Raw genomic sequence first — 19,494 nt, 5'->3', positions numbered from 1 at the left:
GTTAGCGGTGAAGGAGTTGGCTAAGGCTAACGCTAGCGATGCTAAGCCAACGTCACGTCCAAACGTTAGCGATTGGTTATGGCAGATCCAGAGTGGCTCTGGGCAGATCCAATAGTTTTAAACTTCAACAGAGTACCCGCCTTCAAGGAAGTTAACACTTGTCAATGGAGAGAGGCCAGACTCTCTGTACAAATGAAATGGACCAGAGTCTGGTAGGACCAGGCTACTGTGCCTCAGCCACGTCGGGTAAATTGACGAATTGGTTCAACAGCTTGAATTGTCTGGCCCTGCACGCCGCGTACACACAGCGGTGAACGGTCGTCTCGCTGACACCAAATGTCTCTGCCACAACCCTGTACAGGGTTAGCCAATAGTGAGTGAGGAAATTTCAGCCAGGCCAGACGTTCTCTTGTGACGAAACTACGCGTTGCCCATGTATGTGTTTTTTGCCCCCAACGGCTAGGCACTAGGATTAGGCACAGGTTATGGTTAGGGTTAAGGTTAGGGTTAGGTGCCTTGAAGTCAACGGTCGCAGCGCTGCCTTGAAGTGAATTAGGCAATGGTTAGGGTTAGGGTTAGGTGCCTTGGAGGTAGCGGTCGCAGCGCTGCCTGGAAGGAGCCGTTGGGGGCATCAAACACCATCGAGCGCGTTGCGCAGTCCAGTTTATTCGCTCGAAACCAGTTGATGGAAACGCTTCTAATTCGCATTTTCTTTTTCTTTTCTTCTTTGCGACACTTTCAAAGTTTGCTTAAAATTCGCTTGACAATTAGATGGAAACATGGCTACTGTGATGACAAGAATCCAGGAAAGCATTGCACCCGGCTGTAATTTTGGCCAAGAAATAGTTACAGTATGTAGCTCCCCATTAAAACCATAAATTGTCGTTACATTCCTATTCGTGAAGTATTAAACAAAGAACCTGTTAAGCAGTAGGTGTATTTTTTACTTTTCAAAGAGCTAGGCTAACAGTCGTCGCCCCCCCCCCCTCTGCTTCCAGTCTTTATGCTAGGCTAAGCTAATCACCACCTTGCTCCATCCCTGTACTTAACACACTGACATGAAAGTGGGATCAATCCTATCTGAATCTTGGACGGATAGCTTAACAGTTTATTTACGTAAATGTTGGACTAGCTAGTCAGCTGACGTTGGCCTACCTCATGATATTGTCCTCTCAATATCTTTCCAAGAAACCGTAAACACGTTTTAAAAAGAAATGAAAATACTTGATGTGATAACTTACAGTTCAAAATTGACTCCAGCCAATCTGTGAAGCCAATCTGTAGGTGTTTCTTTTTTTTTTTGTGATGTGTTTGTCCTGTAGCCTCTTAAAAGATGTCAAGATGTAAGAATCTCCGAATTGCAGTAATCCATTATTTTTTAACTCATCATCCACTTACTAGCTTTTTCTGAAACGTATAACGGCATCTTTTTATAATCTTCCTCAGCAGACGGAGCTCAGATGTCATGGTGAAGTCTCCATCTGCTGAGGAATCCCAAAAGATACGCTTGAAAGCTCAGGGGAAAAGCCAGTAAGCGGACGTTTTTAAGTTAAAATGGAGTTTGTTTTTTTATCAAACTGCATTTTTCATGTGAACATTAACTTCTACGCTTATTAAATGGTTATTTTTTTAAACATTCCATGCAGGAGTTTCAGCAGCAGGGAAGGAAAAGAAATATAAAGTACATGAATAGAATTGGATCTTATTGGCTGATCACAAAACAACAGCCAATAAATGTGGCCGTCACGTTATTGTTGAGGAAGGTAATGGACTGCAGGTGAATTGGACAGGTGGTCTGACACAAGAGACCCTTAACTCTGATGAAGGAGAGCTAACATACCAAGCGTTTAACATGGAGGGTGGCTGGTTTTTCTTTTCTGTTCACCGGACCTGTTTCCGTCTGTCTCCGAATATTTAACCGATTAGCATGTAGCCTAATATGTACGTACTCTGCATTTTGTATCTACTACAGTGATGTATGGTTGTCAGTCATTTGTTTGTGGCGTTTTAACACTATTTCGAATATATATTTTGTACAACTTTTTAGCATTTATGAATGTATTTGGTTATTGGTTACCCCTCTGTTGTGCACTTCTGTTGAGTTTTCTTCCTTAAACTAAATGATAATTAGTTTATCATTTGCGTTGATTTGAAAGAGGAGTTCCCTTTAATCTGTTTATCTGTCCTTAAAGGTCCCATGGCATGAAAATTTCACTTTATGAGGTTTTTTAACATTAATATGAGTTCCCCCAGCCTGCCTATGGTCCCCCAGTAGCTAGAAATGGTGATAGGTGTAAACCGAGCCCTGGGTATCCTGCTCTGCCTTTGAGAAAATGAAAGCTCAGATGGGTCGATCTGGAATCTTCTCCTTATGAGGTCATAAGGAGCAAGGTTACCTCCCCTTTCTCTGCTTTGCCCGCCCAGAGAATTTGGCCCACCCATGAGAGAGAGAGAGACATCATGTCTTTCAAATGAGCAAAGTGGCAGTTGGTCAAGGCCCCACCCCCACCCACCCTCCACTTTGCCCCCCCCTCTCTCCTCCTCAATAGCTACAGACACAGAAATGGCACATACTAAGGAAAGCTCATTGTGGGACTGGCTCTAGTGGCTGTAATTCTGCACCAAGGCTGAAATTCGGGGAAAGAGACTTCAAATACAGTATTAGGGGACCACTAAGGTCTATATAAAAGAGACTTCAGATACAGTATTAGGGGACCACTAAGGTCTATATAAAAGAGACTTCAGATACAGTATTAGAGGACCACTAAGGTCTATATAAAAGAGACTTCAGATACAGTATTAGGGGACCACTAAGGTCTATATAAAAGAGACTTCAGATACAGTATTAGAGGACCACTAAGGTCTATATAAAAGAGACCGATCTGGAATCTTCTCCTTATGAGGTCATAAGGAGCAAGGTTACCTCCCCTTTCTCTGCTTTGCCCGCCCAGAGAATTTGGCCCACCCATGAGAGAGAGGGGCTTTGTAAATTATAGAGTGTGGTCTAGACCTACTCTATCTGTAAAGTGTCTCGAGATAACTCTTGTTATGATTTGATACTATAAATAAAATTGAATAGAAAAATTGAATTGAATGGAGACATGTCTTTCAAACAAGCAAAGTGGCAGTTGGTCATGTCCACACCCCCACTCTCCACCTTGCCCTCTCAGAAATGGCACATACTAAGGAAAGCTCATTGTGGGACTGGCTCTAGTGGCTGTAATTCTGCACCAAGGCTGAATTTTGGGAAAGAGACTTCAGATACAGTATTAGGGGACCACTAAGGTCTATATAAAAGAGACTTCAGATACAGTATTAGGGGACCACTAAGGTCTATATAAAAGAGACTTCAGATACAGTATTAGGGGACCACTAAGGCCTATATAAAAGAGACTTGAGATACAGTATTAGGAGACCACTAAGGTCTATATAAAAGAGACTTCAGATACAGTATTAGGGGACCACTAAGGTCTATATAAAAGAGACTTCAGATACAGTATTAGGGGACCACTAAGGCCTATATAAAAGCATCCAAAAAGCAGCATGTCATGGGACCTTTAACAAACTATGTCAAACTATTCTGTCAAAAGTATTGACTGTATCCGATTCTGTTTAAAGTGCTTTACCCTTCATTTCCCTCCATCAGATGCCTTTTTTGGAAGAGTTTAAAATAGAACACCTCCTACGACATGGGAAGTTTTTCAAAAAGCATGGTTTTTATCTGATTCAAAGTGGATATCAGGCGGTCGTGGAGAACATGCAACAATCTCTTTATGAACACTTCATTCTCCCTTACTGTTTTACAGTCGTTTTACTAAATGCTTTGTGATGAGAATGCTTTTTTTTTTATTATTATTAGGTGTTCAAGCACCAACATGGTTAAAACTCTATCGTATTTGTTCTGGCTTTTATTACTCTTATTTTCCTCCGGGACAAGAGTGGTTGTGCAGCCCTAAATCGTCGATGGTTTTAAGGGAGCTCATTTAACTGTCAGATGTCTGTCATAACCACCTGTTTAAATTGTGTATTTTTTACTTTGTACTTTTAAAGCTATAGTGAGTAATGTCTGTCGCCCCCATGAGGAATTCTAAGTAATGACAACAACACTGTCGGCGCGTCCATGTGATACAAGCCTTCCGTGATCGCGCACAGCCCCCCACCCCTCCTCCACGCAGCTGCTAGTAGCCAAGGAGGACACAGAGGATTAAAAAAACATGACGGACTCTTCAGAAGAGGTCATTATCTTCACTCGAGTTTCTGCGCGGGAAAGTCACCGGACACCACAATCTTCTGAATATAGCGATACTGAGAGATCAAGAGAGTTGTGTGGAGCTGATAGCCTTAATTAGCTTTGTAGCAACTCATTTGGCAATGGCTTGAATGTAACGTTTTATTAATATCAAAAAGTTACATGCTAAAGCTTTAAAGTAATAGTTTGGATCTTTTGAAGTGCGGTACTTCTCCATAGTCAGTGCTGACAGCCATCTATTGTAGATAATACACTGACTATTGAGAAGTATCTCATTCAACCCCACTTAGATTTTTTTTTCAAAATTCACCTTTATTTTTTTCAGGCAAAGTCATTAAGAACAGGTTCTTATTTAAAATGGTGCCCTGAAAAAATGGAACTATCCCTTTAACATTTAATTTACCCAGGATGTTCCGTTACTTTTGTTTCTATCTTGCATGGTCTTCTTTTTTTCTAGCCACTTTCTATATTGCTGCTCATGCGAAATATCCAGTACTTCTTAATAATAATTGTAAGATAATTCTTCTAATGATGATGATTCCTCGCCCAGGTGAGCGTTGAGTTTCCAACCTTTTATGGCGTGCAATCCCTTGAAACGAAGCGATATCTACTTGCAACTCCATCGCCAGTGTTCGCATACGTCCCGGTGATAACCAAGTTAACCAGAGGCCTAAAAAAAAAAAAAGGTACTTTTACTAGAGGACCGTCTCATAAACCTCTTCAGATTTTTGTGTAGCAACTTGTTTTGTTTGTTTTCCCGTTGATTGTTGTCTCTCGCGGTTGAAATACTTCCCATGTCCAATTATTCTCGCGACCAAATCTTTTATCGCCGTGCATGCACTTTGAACTGTTTGTTTGGCCCAAAGGAAAGCATTACTCAGCATTAAGAGACTTTGCAAGTAATTTGCTTTATCATTGGAAAAACAATCCAATATTTGTGTGAAATGTTTGCTCAAAATCATGCCAGTAATTTAATAAGCGAAACCTCCTATTTCATGTTTTCACTGTCATTTGCACCTTGTGTCGTCCTGCTGTTACTTTATTTGTAGGGCTGTGCTCGATTGAAGAAATCCTTAGTCGACTAACACTCATTCAACTCTATCGACTAATCGATTAGTTGATTTAATCGACAGATCTGTAAATCTGAGTTTCTCCGCAAAGAGTCATGCAAAAGCACCACTTTAATTCTTGTGTTTACCAGAGATGTGCTCGTACATTTCTTGCAAATAAGTCATTCAGCGTGAAAAAGCATCAAACATGACTAATCGACTAAAGAAATCTAGGTTGACTAAGACCAAAACGACCGATTAGTCGACTAAGAGGGAACAGCCCTATTTATTTGCAGTAGCATCTCTTCATCTTAATGCTGCAGCACAGTTCAGTCATCTAGGTTTATTTGAAATAGAACGCTTGTACTGTTATAATTATTTTTGTATTTTAGTGCCAACAGAGGCGTTGTCACCTACTTTAGGCAATAGAACCAAAATTACTACATTATGTAATTGAATGTTATCAGTGGTGACCACTTTTCACAATAGAGAGGACTAGTGAGAGCCATTAAAAACCGTTCCAAATACCGGGGGCTGAGTTGTGAAAGTATTAACCATGCAGTAAAAAAAAAAAAAAACTGAATTAATGAAGGATGAAATTGATGTTCTGATGTCCTGTGCCCCCGCCATCACCATCAACACCCATACAGGAAATATACAGTATACATAATCTAGGCCAGATTTGAATAAAGGTTCAGTCTTGTATCATTTGTAAATGCACAAAGAAAGCACTTAATTTTTTTTTCATTTTGTGGGACATGATTTATATTCAAGTGAAACTTGTTATAATCTCAGCCAACCCTACGTTGCAAATCTGTACATTTAATATGTCATTATTTTGGGGGTTTTTAGAAGCTATGTGCTGCTATTTCATAGTACCAGCAGTGTTATAACCACAGATAATTAAAAGTTGAATTCATGGTCATTGTGGGCTCTGTGTCTTCAGTAACAATGATGTGGGGACTGCTCACTGTCACAAAGAGCATCAGGTAAGACGCAACATTGTCACTACTGTTTTAGACCCATAAATAGGGTTAAAATAGGAAGTGAAAAGAATAAAATAAAATATAGAATTTATAAGTATGTTTAAATTAACAAAAAAAAACAGAATCCTTTGAAATTACAGGGCGGTGAAAGATATTGAAGTGTATGGAATGTAAAAACTGATCTTTAAAAAAAGAAATAAGGAATATTTTATGTATATTCATTGTTATGAGAAGTATTTTACACTTGACGTGATGTTTTACATTATGTTTAATAACTGTTCATGTTTGGCAGTAGTGAAATACACATTTACTTTAGATTCCATACTCAAGTTAAAAAAAAAATCAAAGCCACAATTTTATATACTCAATTTCAACAACATTTCAATTGACAAAGTACAATTTTTCATGCATTTAAAAAAAAGATGTACATATTAGACATAGGATTTATATGAGTAAATATAAGCACAGAAGTGTTTTTAGCTAAATGTACTAAAATATCATAAGGATCAAAAGCACTTAAGGACCAAATGTAAAAATACACATAATGCAGACTGAGCCTTTTTGGAGTGTTTAGATTATTATTACTGATGCAGTTAACTTGGTGTCTTTATTAAATACTAATGGTTTTTTATTATTATTATTTCTACTCAGGACTTAGGCGTACTTGTGGTAGTCTTCAGTTCTTGTTTGAGATTTCCCTTATGTTTTAAGATTTTCTTAAAGATGATTTTAATAATTAAAAGATGTGCTTTTAAATATAAAAGAATTAACTATATTGCCAAATAAAACTATGGGGAGTTTTTGGATTCATGCACGATCTAGTAATCAAATTATATAATACTACTGTATTGAGTAGGTCTACTTTTACTTTTAATAAATTTTCCTGATGCATACTTTTGCTTCATATTTTCAATGCTGGACTTTTACTCGTCACGGAGTATTGTTATGGCGTTATGTACATGTATATGTGCCTCATTCCTGAGCGAGTAACTGTATTATTTTTGAGCACAGAGAACTATATTTTGGAAGCAAATTACATTAGATTTTGAACAGAAATGAACACACCGCAAAAAAAAGAATCTGAACATTTCCTCCACCATTGGTTAAATGTACTCCAAGACCTCCGGCTGATGGGATTGAACTCCCGACCGCTACAGTTGTACATCGGTGTAGTTCCACTTTCTGCTGCTAGGGGGCGGTGTAGGTCACCATGCTGGTACAGTAACATGGCGGTCTGATGTCAGTCAGCATAATGCGAGTTTTAGCAACCGGACTCGGTGGAAACAACGCGGGTGATGTTTATATTTTGCCGTTCAAGAAAGAATAACTGCTGGTTTCATATGTCCGGTATGTCTCTACGGCTCCGGTGATCTTCCACGGCGTCGTACCCGGTAGCGGAGTTTGGGATTCGATCCCGAGTGGCCAGATTCTAGCTTCCCGGATTCGGTACGAGGCTTTTCAGCCTTCGCCACCGAGGAAGAAGCCTCAATTCCATGCAGGGTGAGTTTTTAATGGTACCAGTGGTGTTATTCGTAACGGCAGTCGGTTACCGGCCGATTTTAAGAGGGTTTCATTTACTTAACGGCAGTGTAAGAAGCGCTAACGTTACACTCTAGAGCCACTTTAGCCAGTTAGCATTAGCTGTGTGGTTTTAGCTCAATAGCGTGCCTAGAAGACTATATGAGTCACCGGGAAAACAAGCGAGTTAACAAAAGTGTGCTACTTAAATAACTTGGTAATTGGTATGTGTGATATTCGAAATATTCGCCGAATTGAGGAGTGGTCCAAAACTAATAGAAACGTTAAGTCTCTTTCTATCTATCACCCATGTACACTTGGCAGTACGGAAGAAAGCATTCACTTATCACAATACTGAACGAGGTTTGGTTTTAGTAGTCTGCGACTGGCTCTTTCACCCCACGTTTCTACATTACATATTTCAAACTATCTACTTAGGAAGGTGTCAGGCTGTGTAACGTACAATAAAGTCGTATCTGGTTATGTCTGTCTTTACAAGTTGTTGAGTTGTCGCTGACGTTGGGTCAGTAAGTCCAGACCTATTATGATTAAATATTGCTCTATGTGTACACTCACTATATAACCGTTAGAAAGTATTCTTAAGATCTTTGTTTGTACTATGTTCTCAGATATTGTGGTGTGGTTAATAAAAATGTTAATGCCTGTCTTCATTTCGTTTTTCTTCCCTGAACAGCAGCAAAGTCAGAGTGAGAAGAAACTTGCTCCATAGGTGAGGAGGCATCTGACAAGACCACCACAGCACAAGACACCCAGGGCCTATGGATCCCATTGACTCTGGACAAGGTGATAAGAGGCTATAACTTACAAATGCATTAGGTTACTAACTATTATAAAGGTGTCATGTAGGACATAAATAATTAGTGAGCACACATGACAAATTTTTTTTACTCTTGAATTGTAACAAGATTCTGTTTTAATAGAAACTGAAGTTACAGGCTGTTGCACTACTCCTACTACAGTGTTGTGCAAGTTACTGAACATTAGTAATTAGTTACAGGTACTTTTCTCAAAATCGATAAATTACTTTAGCAATTATCACTAGGATCAAAAGTAAGTAGTTCAACAATAAAAACCAATATATATGTTTTAATAGGCCTGTTTGTTTTAGCCTTGACACAGGCCTTCAAATCAAGCAACAAAGGTTCCGATTTTACTACTCTACTCATATTTTCAGGATAGCAAGCTCAAATTGCCTGAACTGTAGGCCGTTGCGTTCACTGACCATCCAATGCTGAAACCACTTGGATTTAATGCAGTTTTATGTTTAATTTGTGCATGGATATACATGAATAAAACTTTGGATTTTGCCCATTTTATACAACATATTTGACATCCCATTGGAATGTACACAATACCTTTTTAACATTAAGTACTGTTATTTTGTGTGCTCAAAGTTTTTAAATCCAGTGTGTGTGAGTTGATTTGTGTGCACAAATGGTTTAATTTGAGAGCAAAAATAATCCGCTCATTTGCACAATATTACTAATTGAATTTTGCATGAATTACTTGTTTGTGCTCACTTTCTTCAATTTCCCAATGACCATATTATATATTATTATATTTCAGATCATGTTTTCTTTTTGTAAGGATGCAGCCTGTAAGAGCAACCTTTTGTGAGATAGTTGTGAAGATGGATTTGTGCACATGGCATTCTTGTTGAAAATACATTCTTTTAATTGTCTTTTCAATACGTCTGTATTTTATTCTATAGATTTCTGTTTATACTTTGTATTGTACACCTGTGAAGTGAAACATCACTCTGTTTGCAGGGCCAGAGAAGTCGTCGGAGCAGTGTTGCAATTTATCACCCAGCTCTAAAGGACGGCAACGGAAGATTAATCCAAAATATTCAGACTATGAAATCGATGGCATGTTTGGGGGCACAGATGGGCAAAAACGACGTAGAAAGAGCCCATTAGCAGCAAGGGAAGCAGCTTCTAAAAAGACTCCAGCAAAGAAGGGAAAAGCTAAGAATGCCGCACAACAGACAGAAGATGGGGAAAAAGAAGCAGCTGACGAAATACCTCAAGAGTGCGATGGCAAAACCTCACAGGAAACTCCTAAAAAGGCCGTGAGAGCCGGGAAGACCCCGACAAAAAAGACTCGAGCCAGGAAGACCCCGACAAAAAAGACTCCAGCTAAAAGAACTCCTGCCAAAAAAACTCCCGCCACCAATGGGGGCCTCGCAACTGGGGAGGGTGGAATTGTAGTTACCGTGCAGCAGGAAAATGGGACACCGAAGCCAAAGAGAAAGTATGTGAGGAAGTTGCCTCCACCGGAACCAGTACCAGAACCACCATGTCAGGAGGCCGAGGAGGAGACCACACCGAGCGGCCGCCACAGGAGAGGCGCTGCTAAAGTGTAAGTGACATGTAGTCTGTCATAACATTCAACAAAAGATGGAGATGCATACCAGAAAAAATATGCAATTTGACATTATTTTGGACCGTTGTTATTTCCATATCTGTGTCTAAAATGTTGAAAAGGCTAGCTGCCTGTGTCTTTCTTGTTTTATGAGTATTTGTTGTATTGATGTAGTGTATCCATTGTTTTTACAGACATCAACCTGCTAGGGACTGCAGATGAAAATTAACCTGTTTGGCTAAACCTGGCACATTTACATGTTGGACCTTGTACTCATGTTGATTAATGTGCGTTGTCCCTTTTTTAAATGAAGAAATAAAAAAATTTAAAACGCTCAAAAGGCTTAAAGACAAAACTTGCTAAAGAAGTCCACTGGGGACCAACTACAATCATTAGATCTGGGAAAAGTCATTTAGTTAGTTTTGATGCTCATATTGAGTTTACTTTGTATTTGGCTTGGGTGCTGCACCTAAACCTTCTAATGGTAGGGGAATCCCATGCATACCTATACACTTAAAGGACAATTCCAGCGCAAAATTAACCTAGGGGTTAATAACATATGTGTACCGAGTCGGTCGTTCTCTGGGATCTGTTTTCATGCTAATCGAATGCGTCTCTAGCTTTAAACAAGCTACCGCAAACCGGTGGTTAGCTGCTAACGCTAGCTTTCAGGGCACAGTTTAAATTGCTATTTCTGTACCTCTAACAAGGCTCAAAATAGCACGACACTCCAACGGTAGCGTAATGAGGGTCCCTACATGTAAACCGAAGCATTGAGAACTTTGTAAGTGTATAGTTTTTTACAAAGATAGATTATAAAGACGGTAGCGTTCATGTTTACATGCGGACACCATCTTGGAAAACAGTCATGAGCAGTCGAATCACGAACGCTGTGTTGGAGATGTTACTGGTTGCACGGCGTTCGGCGTTCGACTGGTCCCGACTGTTTTTCAAGATGGCGCCCTCATGTAAACATGAATTCAAATCTATCTTTTTAATAAACTGTCTGTACACTTACAAAGTTCTCAATGCTTTGGTTTACATGTAGGGACCCTCATTATGCTACTGTGGAAGTGTGGTGCTATTTTGAGCCTTGTTAGTGGTAGAGAAATAGCGATTTACCATCTGCCCTGAAAGCTAGCATTAGCAGCTAACCACCGGTTTGCGGTAGCTTGTTAAAAGCTAGAGACGCATTCGATTAGCATGAAAACAGATCCCAGAGAATGTTTGATTCGGTACACATATATTATTAACCCCTAGGTTCATTTTGCGCCAGACTTGTCCTTTAAAAAGTAATTTATACGTAGACGTATGGGTTGGAACTGTAAACATTTTGATGCTTTGAGAACATTATTCTATTATCAGCCAGCGGCTTCAGACATTTGCCAGACGTTCTCCATGCATGCATACCATTTTTCACAGGGCAATGTAATCCTTCTGTATTACATTTATTTTTTTGTACAAAATTTTTCCAGGGCATTGAAGTACCTTCACATTTTTGCAAAAGAAGCGCTTAGTCATCCCAATGATGAGTCAGGCTCTCCGGCAGAGGACAACGATGATATCACTCGCAATCACTCGGTCAAAGAGCGGAAAAGTCTCAAAGGACGCAAAGGTACAGTGGAAATCCTCCAGGAATTACACTTCACTGGAATGGTATCTTACAGAATGTCATGTGATTGATTGATTAGAAGTCTTTAACCAACTCTAAGTTCTTTTAAATCAAGGTTGAAGACTTTTTTTTTTTTTTATGCTGCCTATTTTTTTTTTTTAAGTAATTAAAGACTGTTAATTTCTTACTAAGCGCTGTAACCTTTACTCTTGTTTTCATTTTTCTTATTTGTCTTATTCTAGTTCAGCTGTTTTTGTATTGTCTTTAACCAATGTTTTTAATTGTTTTTTTTTTTACTGCTCTTTAATGTTTTATGTAAAGCACTTACTTTGAATTGCCTTGTTGCTTGGCTGCCTAGTGCCTACATCTATAATATATATCAAACTAAACTTTTTACTCGTGGGATTTTCTTTTTATACATATTTAATAAGCATTGTTGGATTTTCATTGCCAATGAAAATTAATTTAATCTGCCTTTTTGTTTTTGAAAAAGTTCAGCAATTTAATTTGAAGATATCTATCTATCTATATCTATATATCTATATATATCTATATATCTATATATCTATATATATATATATATCTATATCTCAGAGTGTGAATTACACATACCTTGGTAGCCTAGAGGTTACAGCGCATTCCCTTTAACCACAACGTCCTGGGTTCAAGTCCGGCCTTGGGACCTTTGTGTAGTACATGTGTATTTATGTTCTTATTTATTTTATTATTTCATTTTTGTATGTGTTTTTGTGCGAATGTGTATGTGTTGGCTACCTGTTGAGAACCAAATTGCCCCTTGGGGACATTAAAGACATTTCAATTCAATTTGTTGCATGTCTAGGCCTGTCACGATAACAAATTTTGCTGGACGATAAATTGTCCCAGAAATGAGCCGGTAAACAATAATATTGTCGTTCTGAGACCATTTCCATCTAATATAATGATAATGGCATAATAATGCAAGTACACCTTTTCAAAGATCAATAAACTTTTATTTCTAAAGAATATTTAACACCGTAACTGGAAGACATTTTAAATATCCACAATAAATTAGCAAAACAACCAAAAACAACCAATAAAGTGGACTCTCAGTCTTGGTTAACAAAAAATGCACCGGACTAAAAACCAAGCACGACAAAAACAATAAATAAAATGGAATTTTTTCCAGCCGCGATAATTTCCAATTAAAAATTATCGAGCTCATTTTTATTTATCATGCGATTTAATTGATTTATTGCATGTTGCGACAGGTCTATGCATGTCATACCTCCATCTCCCATACTTGTGCGCTGTCCTCTGTCTTACTCTTCCTTACATTCCTGCTGTGCCTAAAGGCCGAAAGAGGAAACGTCCCGACTCTGACACCGATGCTGCAGAAGATGAGGACTTTGTTCCAGGTGTTGAAGAAGATGACGAGGTTGTTGAAGAAGAAGAAGAGGAAGAAGCAGAGGACTCAGACTCAGATTTGGGGGCAGGCGGAAGAAGTCCAGCAACTTTTTATGTCAACAGATCCCATGTTAGTAGTTTGAAAGAATTAATCATTATTATTACATACAACAAATCTTTAGGACAAAATGTAGATCTCTGCAGAATTGTTACAGAAAAGTGAGGAATACAAAATGCACAGAAAGGGAATAATTAAACCCTTCCAATCTCCTTTTCCACTGCAGGCAGGCTCGAAAGTCAAAACCCCCAACGGCCTCTTCACCAGCGCCATGAATGTAGTTTGGGAATTCACTGACACGACCAAGAAGTTGTAAGTATCTTCAGTCAACGTTGCCGTCTGGTCGTGGTTGTTCCACCAACAGACACTATTATTTAAGAGCCACAGGATTTTTAGGATCAATGATAATGACACTGATGTGCAAGACAACACTGGAAAAACATACCATTGAGAAACATGTACTTGGTCACTAAACGGCTTATTTTTAGCCCTGGAATGTGTTTGTGACGTATTACTGTGTGTGTGTGTGTGTGTGTGTGTGTGTGTGTGCGCACGCACGCCTGTCCGTCTGTCTGTGTGTGTGTACGTCTGTCCGTCTGTGTGTCTGTGTATGTGTCTGTCTGCGTCTGTCTGTCTGTCTGTCTCTGTGTGTGTCTGTCTGTCTGTCTGTCTCTGTGTGTGTGTGTGTGTGTGTGTCTGTCTGTCTGTCTCTGTGTGTGTGTCTGTCTGTGTCTGTCTGCGTGTATCTGTCTCTGTGTGTGTGTGTCTGTCTGTGTCTGTCTGCGTGTGTCTGTCTGTCTCTGTCTCTGTGTGTTTTTTTTTGTGTGTGTGTGTGTGTGTGTGTGTGTGTGTGTGTGTGTGTGTGTGTGTGTGTGTGTGTGTGTGTCTTAGCCCGTGTGTGTGTGTGTGTGTGTGTGTGTGTGTGTGTGTGTGTGTGTGTGTGTGTGTGTGTGTTTTCCAGCCGAGAGGAGCACTACAGCAGCTGGGTGTTCCCAGAGTGGGTCCCCTCCAGCAGTCACTGGCACCCTGTACCACAAAGGTAGTTAACCTTTAACCTTTGTTTGTAATCTGTAAAAATAAATCCAGTGTTCTACAAGAAGGGGGCTGTGGGGCGTCCCAGTAGCTCACCCGGTGGAACGTACGCACCACGTATCAATGCTGAGTCCTTACGGCAGATGCATGTCATCCCCTCTCTCTTTCCTGCCTTTTCTGTCTCTCTCCAAGCTATCACTATCCAATAAAAAACAACAGAAATGCTTGAATAAAAAACAGAGGGGGGTGATCAAAATAAAGTCTGTTTTACCATATTTTAACACAACTTGCAAGGTGTTGAATAAATAAACTTAATTACTTACTACAGTGGCCAATCTTCCTTTAATTTGACTGCTTTATTGATTTTATGCACTGGCACATCTTAATCTCAGGAAGCCATGTTGGACATGTTCAGCTCCGGGGCAAGAGTACCTGTCAACTAGAGCTGGGCAATATATTGATATTATATCGATATCGTGATATGAGACTAGATATCGTCTTAGATTTTGGATATCGTAATATCGTAATATGGCATAAGTGTTGTCTTTTCCTGGTATTAAAGGCTGCATTACAGTAAAGTGATGTCATTTTCTGAACTTACCAGACTGTTGTAACTATTATATTATTTGCCTTTACCCACTTAGTCATTATATCCACATTACTGTTGATTACTTATCGAAAATCTCATTGTGTAAATATTTTGTGAAAGCACCAATAGTCTACACTACAATATCATTGCGGTATCGATATCGAGGTATTTGGTCAAAAATATGATATTTCATTTTCTCCATATCGCCCAGCCCTACTGTCAACAGCTGATTCTTTTTCAAAGCTGATCATCTTTTTGCCTCAATAAATTTGAATAGACGTGGTTGGTTTGTTTGCTGTTTTATACTCAGACACCATCATCTCTGTAGCATATCACTGAAATGTCAGATTTGTAGCGACGTAAGTAACCTATTTGACCAACTAGAAGCACAAGATATTAACATATCTGCTTTAACACTTGGTAATTTAACTATCAGACATTTGAGGTATGTCACAACCCTAAAAGGGGTTGTATGAATTCTGATAAAGCATCAATCTTCTATCATATAAGTTAATTACAGTATGAAATCTTTGTGTGTCTAATGTGTTCTTCAGTGATGTGGAGAAATACCTGCCTCAGGAGCTTCAGTCGGCTGCTTTCAGAGTGTCTAGAGAAGGCCTCAGTAAGGAGGAGACGCCTCTGCAAAGACTCAGCAGGTTAGACACAGCATCATCCTAACTTTAAGTTTTATCTATCTATCTATCTATCTATCTATCTATCTATCTATCTATCTATCTATCTATCTATCTATCTATCTATCTATCTATCTATCTCAATAAAAACAAATGTAATCCAGAATGTATTTCTTTACTTGACAAATGTGTGGCTGAAGAATCCTCAGGAAGATTTTGTTCCACACTAAATGACTCCTTAATGTTGTAGTTATGTAAGTATTATTTCATCATTTGTTACTCCAGACACCAGAGAATGATAACATTTGTATATTTCTCATTGATGCATCCATCTTTCTTAATTGAGCTCCCTGACACCCCTGATTTAGGTTCTGTTTTGGCTTTCAGCGCAGGCTGTTCTGCTAAATGATTGCACTGGTGTGTACTGTGCTGAAAGCATTGATTTAAAAACTAGATAATTGTTTTCATTGGTTTGTTTTAGGGGAGATCTGAAATAAAGTAAAACGATGTTTTGGTGTTCGTTTAGGGACATTTCAAACATCCCATTTGGTATTTTATTAAAGCAAAATCCTCCCATTTGTTCTAGTTTTTTAAAGCCTTTCTGTTGCTGTAACTGACCAGGTTCACGGCAGTGCCTTCTCACCCGGATCGCTGGGACATGTTGCTGTATGCCGGTGGGCCGGTCTGGTCCATGGAGTGGTGTCCCACACCTGACGGTGCTCCGGCATCCCAGTACCTCGCTCTGGCCTGCCATCGAGGGATGGACGACCAGCACTATGTCAACAAGATGTACTCCGGATCGGGACTCATTCAGCTGTGGGACTTGGGCACGCTGGAGTACGACAGCAGGTACAGCAGAAGTGGGCACTTTGTTTGTTTTTTATGGCTGATGGTGATATTTTTTGGATTAGAAGCGTCTATACCTTTGAATGTTTTGCTGCACAGTTGACTGACGCATTTGTGTAGATTTGGCAACATCACGGTCGGGAGTTTATTTTGAGGTATCCAGAGCTATTTTTTAATCAAATTCCTTATAAATCGCATTATTGTGCCATCTGCCAAGGACATGTTTTTGGCTGTGCGTCTTTTTGTTTGTCCGTCAGCAGGATTACAGGAAACTACTGGCCCCATTTTTATTAAACTTGGTGAAAGGGTGTTGCTTGGGCCAAGGAAGAACCCATTATATTTTTGGAGCCGATCCCAATCCCTGGTCGTATACACAAATTACTTTTCACTTTCGTTAACAATCAGTACATTGACCAATATTCCAGTATTATTCAGAGTATGACAATATTCCAATTTGATACAGGTAATGTCAACAGCATATTCCTGTTGGATATTCCGAATAAGGCCATTTTTCCGAATATAGCATTTTCCAATTAAGACGTAGGATATTCCGGTATAATTCTGGATTTAGAGGCATTCTTTGGACATGTATACAGCACATTAGGAATATGCGTCTCCAGCAGGGTTTTTACCTCAGGCTTATGGTCAGCTCTGTGGCGTTTCTACGGTTGCTGTACACAAACCAACCAGCCAACAGTTTGCAAGGCTGCATACCCGATAAGAAGGAGAAATACAGCTACTTTTAAACATTATCAAAGGCTTGGATCAACAGGTTTTTGGATATGTGCGCACATCGCTGCGCCGACCTTTTCAAGAAGCTGGTTGAAGGAATGAAAGAGGGACGCTGTGTTCAAGTCCGCCACCGCTGGTAAACTTTGGAAAAAATCTTATTTTGCACGGCTACATGTAAACGGGAATATTAGTGGAATATTCACTTTCATTAGCCATGTAAACAGCTTAGTCGGAATATCGTCTTTCTCGGAATAAGGGCAAAAACTGGAATATTATGTGCATGTAATGTAGTCATTGCGAGATAAGTCATTTATGCTGCATTTACGTGGCGTCTGAATAATCGTAACAAATTAATTCCCCATCATATTTTAGAACTCACCTGATCCATTTCCTTTGCACTAAGTTGTCTTTGCAATACTGGAAATCGCTATCAAAGTGTTGTTTAAACAGTCTGAGCGATAAAACACAACACATGTTCTGTGTAGCATCCATGTTATTTCCACGTTACGACCTAAAGGTCATGAACACACCAAAGTCTGAAGAACAACTTCTCAACTCAGGAAAGGGGACCATCCGGGGAGCATTTGAATGCACCATCGGCCTTGGCGGAGCTCTGTGCTGCTCCCAGGTGCCATTCTAGTTTTGTTTGATATATTGTAATGCTGTCTCTTTTATTCCCCTCTGTCTCTGCAGACCGGACTCCCAGCCAGCCTTGGCCTATGGCTTGGCCCAGGACAAAGGCTTCATCTGGCAACTGAAGTGGTGTCCCGCTGGAGGCTGGGAGCTTCCCAGCTGTGGCAGAAAGGTGATCCGCCAACATGACTTTTTGAAAGCCAGTCTTCGCACATTTGGTCTGGAATGCTGTGTCAATAAGTTAAATACACAATATTAAAACATTTAAAATCCCCTACTCCCAAAGGCTCCGTTCCTGCCCAGACTGGGTCTTCTGGCAGTTGCCACCTCCACTGGTGTGGTCACCATTTACAGCCTGCCCCACCCTGATGCTCTGCACTCCAACAGGAAGCAAGCCAACTCTGGTAAGACTGTGAAATTTCATGTTTGTTTCAAATGATTCAATGACTTGTATTGTAACAGTGACATACAGTAGGGGGTATCAGAGTTTTCCTCAACTGTAAAAATGACCAGATTCAAACAAAACAAATGAAGTGCGTCCTGTGTTCAGTAGAGGGCAGTGTTGCCTTTTCTAAACCCTGAAGTCAACATATTGTATACCTGATTCCTGCTGAACAGGACTGCAGTGAAGCAGTGTGTTTATAGGTGCTTTTTGGATCATGGCGGCATTGTAAAAATGAACAGCTGGACTATGGATTTGTTCGCATATCGCTAAACCCCAGCCAACCGCTCATTTCGACATTAACTTTACCGAGTGTGTGCCACACCTCCCTTACTCTATTTCTTCACACACCACAACAGAAAATGACACATTTAACGTGAAGCAAACCAAATTGTAAGAAACAAATAAGGATGGATTTGTCCTTATTTGTTTACTTACAATTTTTTTCTTCTTTTTTAAACCTTTTTAATGTGTTTCCGTATCTGCTCACAGACACATCCTTCTATAACTGTCTTAGAAGAGTTTCTCTCAGAGTTCCCATTCATCTTCTGTCCACTAGAAGGCGAGAATAGAGTCTGAGAATAGGTGCTTTTAGCAGGCGCCATAGTGACTTTGAAGCACCGTGCACCCCTGCGAGTGATCCTGTGTAATGTGGATCCATTTGTTGGCTCAGACATTTGGCGTTGCCACGAAACTGTAGTCAAACACATTTCACATCCAGTGACCAGTTATCTCAAATGTAGCCAGTGAGAGGTGGAAAGAAGAGTCAAAACCAGCAGGAACTAAGGATTTTGAAGATGTCGATTGTAAAATATAATGTCAGAAATAAAACGTTATATGTCTGTAAATAGTATAGCAAATGGTCATCACAACTTCCTAAAAACGCAGGAAGACGTCTTCAATTTGCTCGTTATGTCCGACCAACATCCAAAAACCTTTGCTTTGATATAGAACAGAGGAAAGCAGCAAATCCTCACAACAGAGAAGCTGGAACCAATGAATAGTCGGCATTTCTGATAGACAAAAATGACTTAAACGATTTATTGAATGCCGAAGTAGTTGCTAAATAATTTTCTGTGGTCCGACTTATCGCTTTTTGTAATCGCTAATTGTTTAAGCTCCAGTCACATTTCAGACTACAGGCGTTCATACACAGCCCGATTTAAGTATGCAATCAGTCACAAGGTCACCATATCCATCATATCAGACATGGACTTCATTAACTGGACCAAATCTCGTATTCCATGAAATTACCGTATCCATGGAGACCCCAAGTCTCCTTGTGTGTTTGTGCTCGGGGGTCTGTCAAGCTGTGCAACTTTAACAGTTGACTGAAAGACTTAAA

At 39.7% G+C, this 19,494-nt stretch overlaps 1 protein-coding gene across 2 annotated transcripts in view; it reads left to right on the top strand.

Annotated features, from left to right (window-relative positions):
• The first annotated feature begins 7,444 nt into the window (after positions 1–7,444).
• gtf3c2 (general transcription factor IIIC, polypeptide 2, beta) overlaps positions 7,445–19,494 on the top strand; it is a 36,603-nt gene continuing 24,553 nt past the window's right edge. The window contains exons 1-11 of one of the 2 annotated variants that reach the window (XM_039782530.1): positions 7,445–7,784; positions 8,500–8,606; positions 9,593–10,184; positions 11,663–11,802; positions 13,134–13,315; positions 13,470–13,555; positions 14,205–14,282; positions 15,419–15,520; positions 16,118–16,345; positions 17,768–17,879; positions 17,994–18,111. In XM_039782530.1, coding sequence (XP_039638464.1) covers positions 8,582–8,606; positions 9,593–10,184; positions 11,663–11,802; positions 13,134–13,315; positions 13,470–13,555; positions 14,205–14,282; positions 15,419–15,520; positions 16,118–16,345; positions 17,768–17,879; positions 17,994–18,111 — 1,663 coding nt within the window. In that variant the 5' untranslated portion in view covers positions 7,445–7,784; positions 8,500–8,581. Of the gene's footprint in view, positions 7,785–8,496; positions 8,607–9,592; positions 10,185–11,662; positions 11,803–13,133; positions 13,316–13,469; positions 13,556–14,204; positions 14,283–15,418; positions 15,521–16,117; positions 16,346–17,767; positions 17,880–17,993; positions 18,112–19,494 lie in introns of both variants that reach the window. The other variant, XM_039782529.1, reaches the window with a different exon arrangement.

The sequence above is a fragment of the Perca fluviatilis genome, chromosome 18 (genome assembly GCF_010015445.1).
Source record: "Perca fluviatilis chromosome 18, GENO_Pfluv_1.0, whole genome shotgun sequence".
NCBI classification, from domain to species: Eukaryota; Metazoa; Chordata; class Actinopteri; order Perciformes; family Percidae; genus Perca; species Perca fluviatilis.
This window is presented reverse-complemented; position numbering and strand designations above follow the sequence as displayed.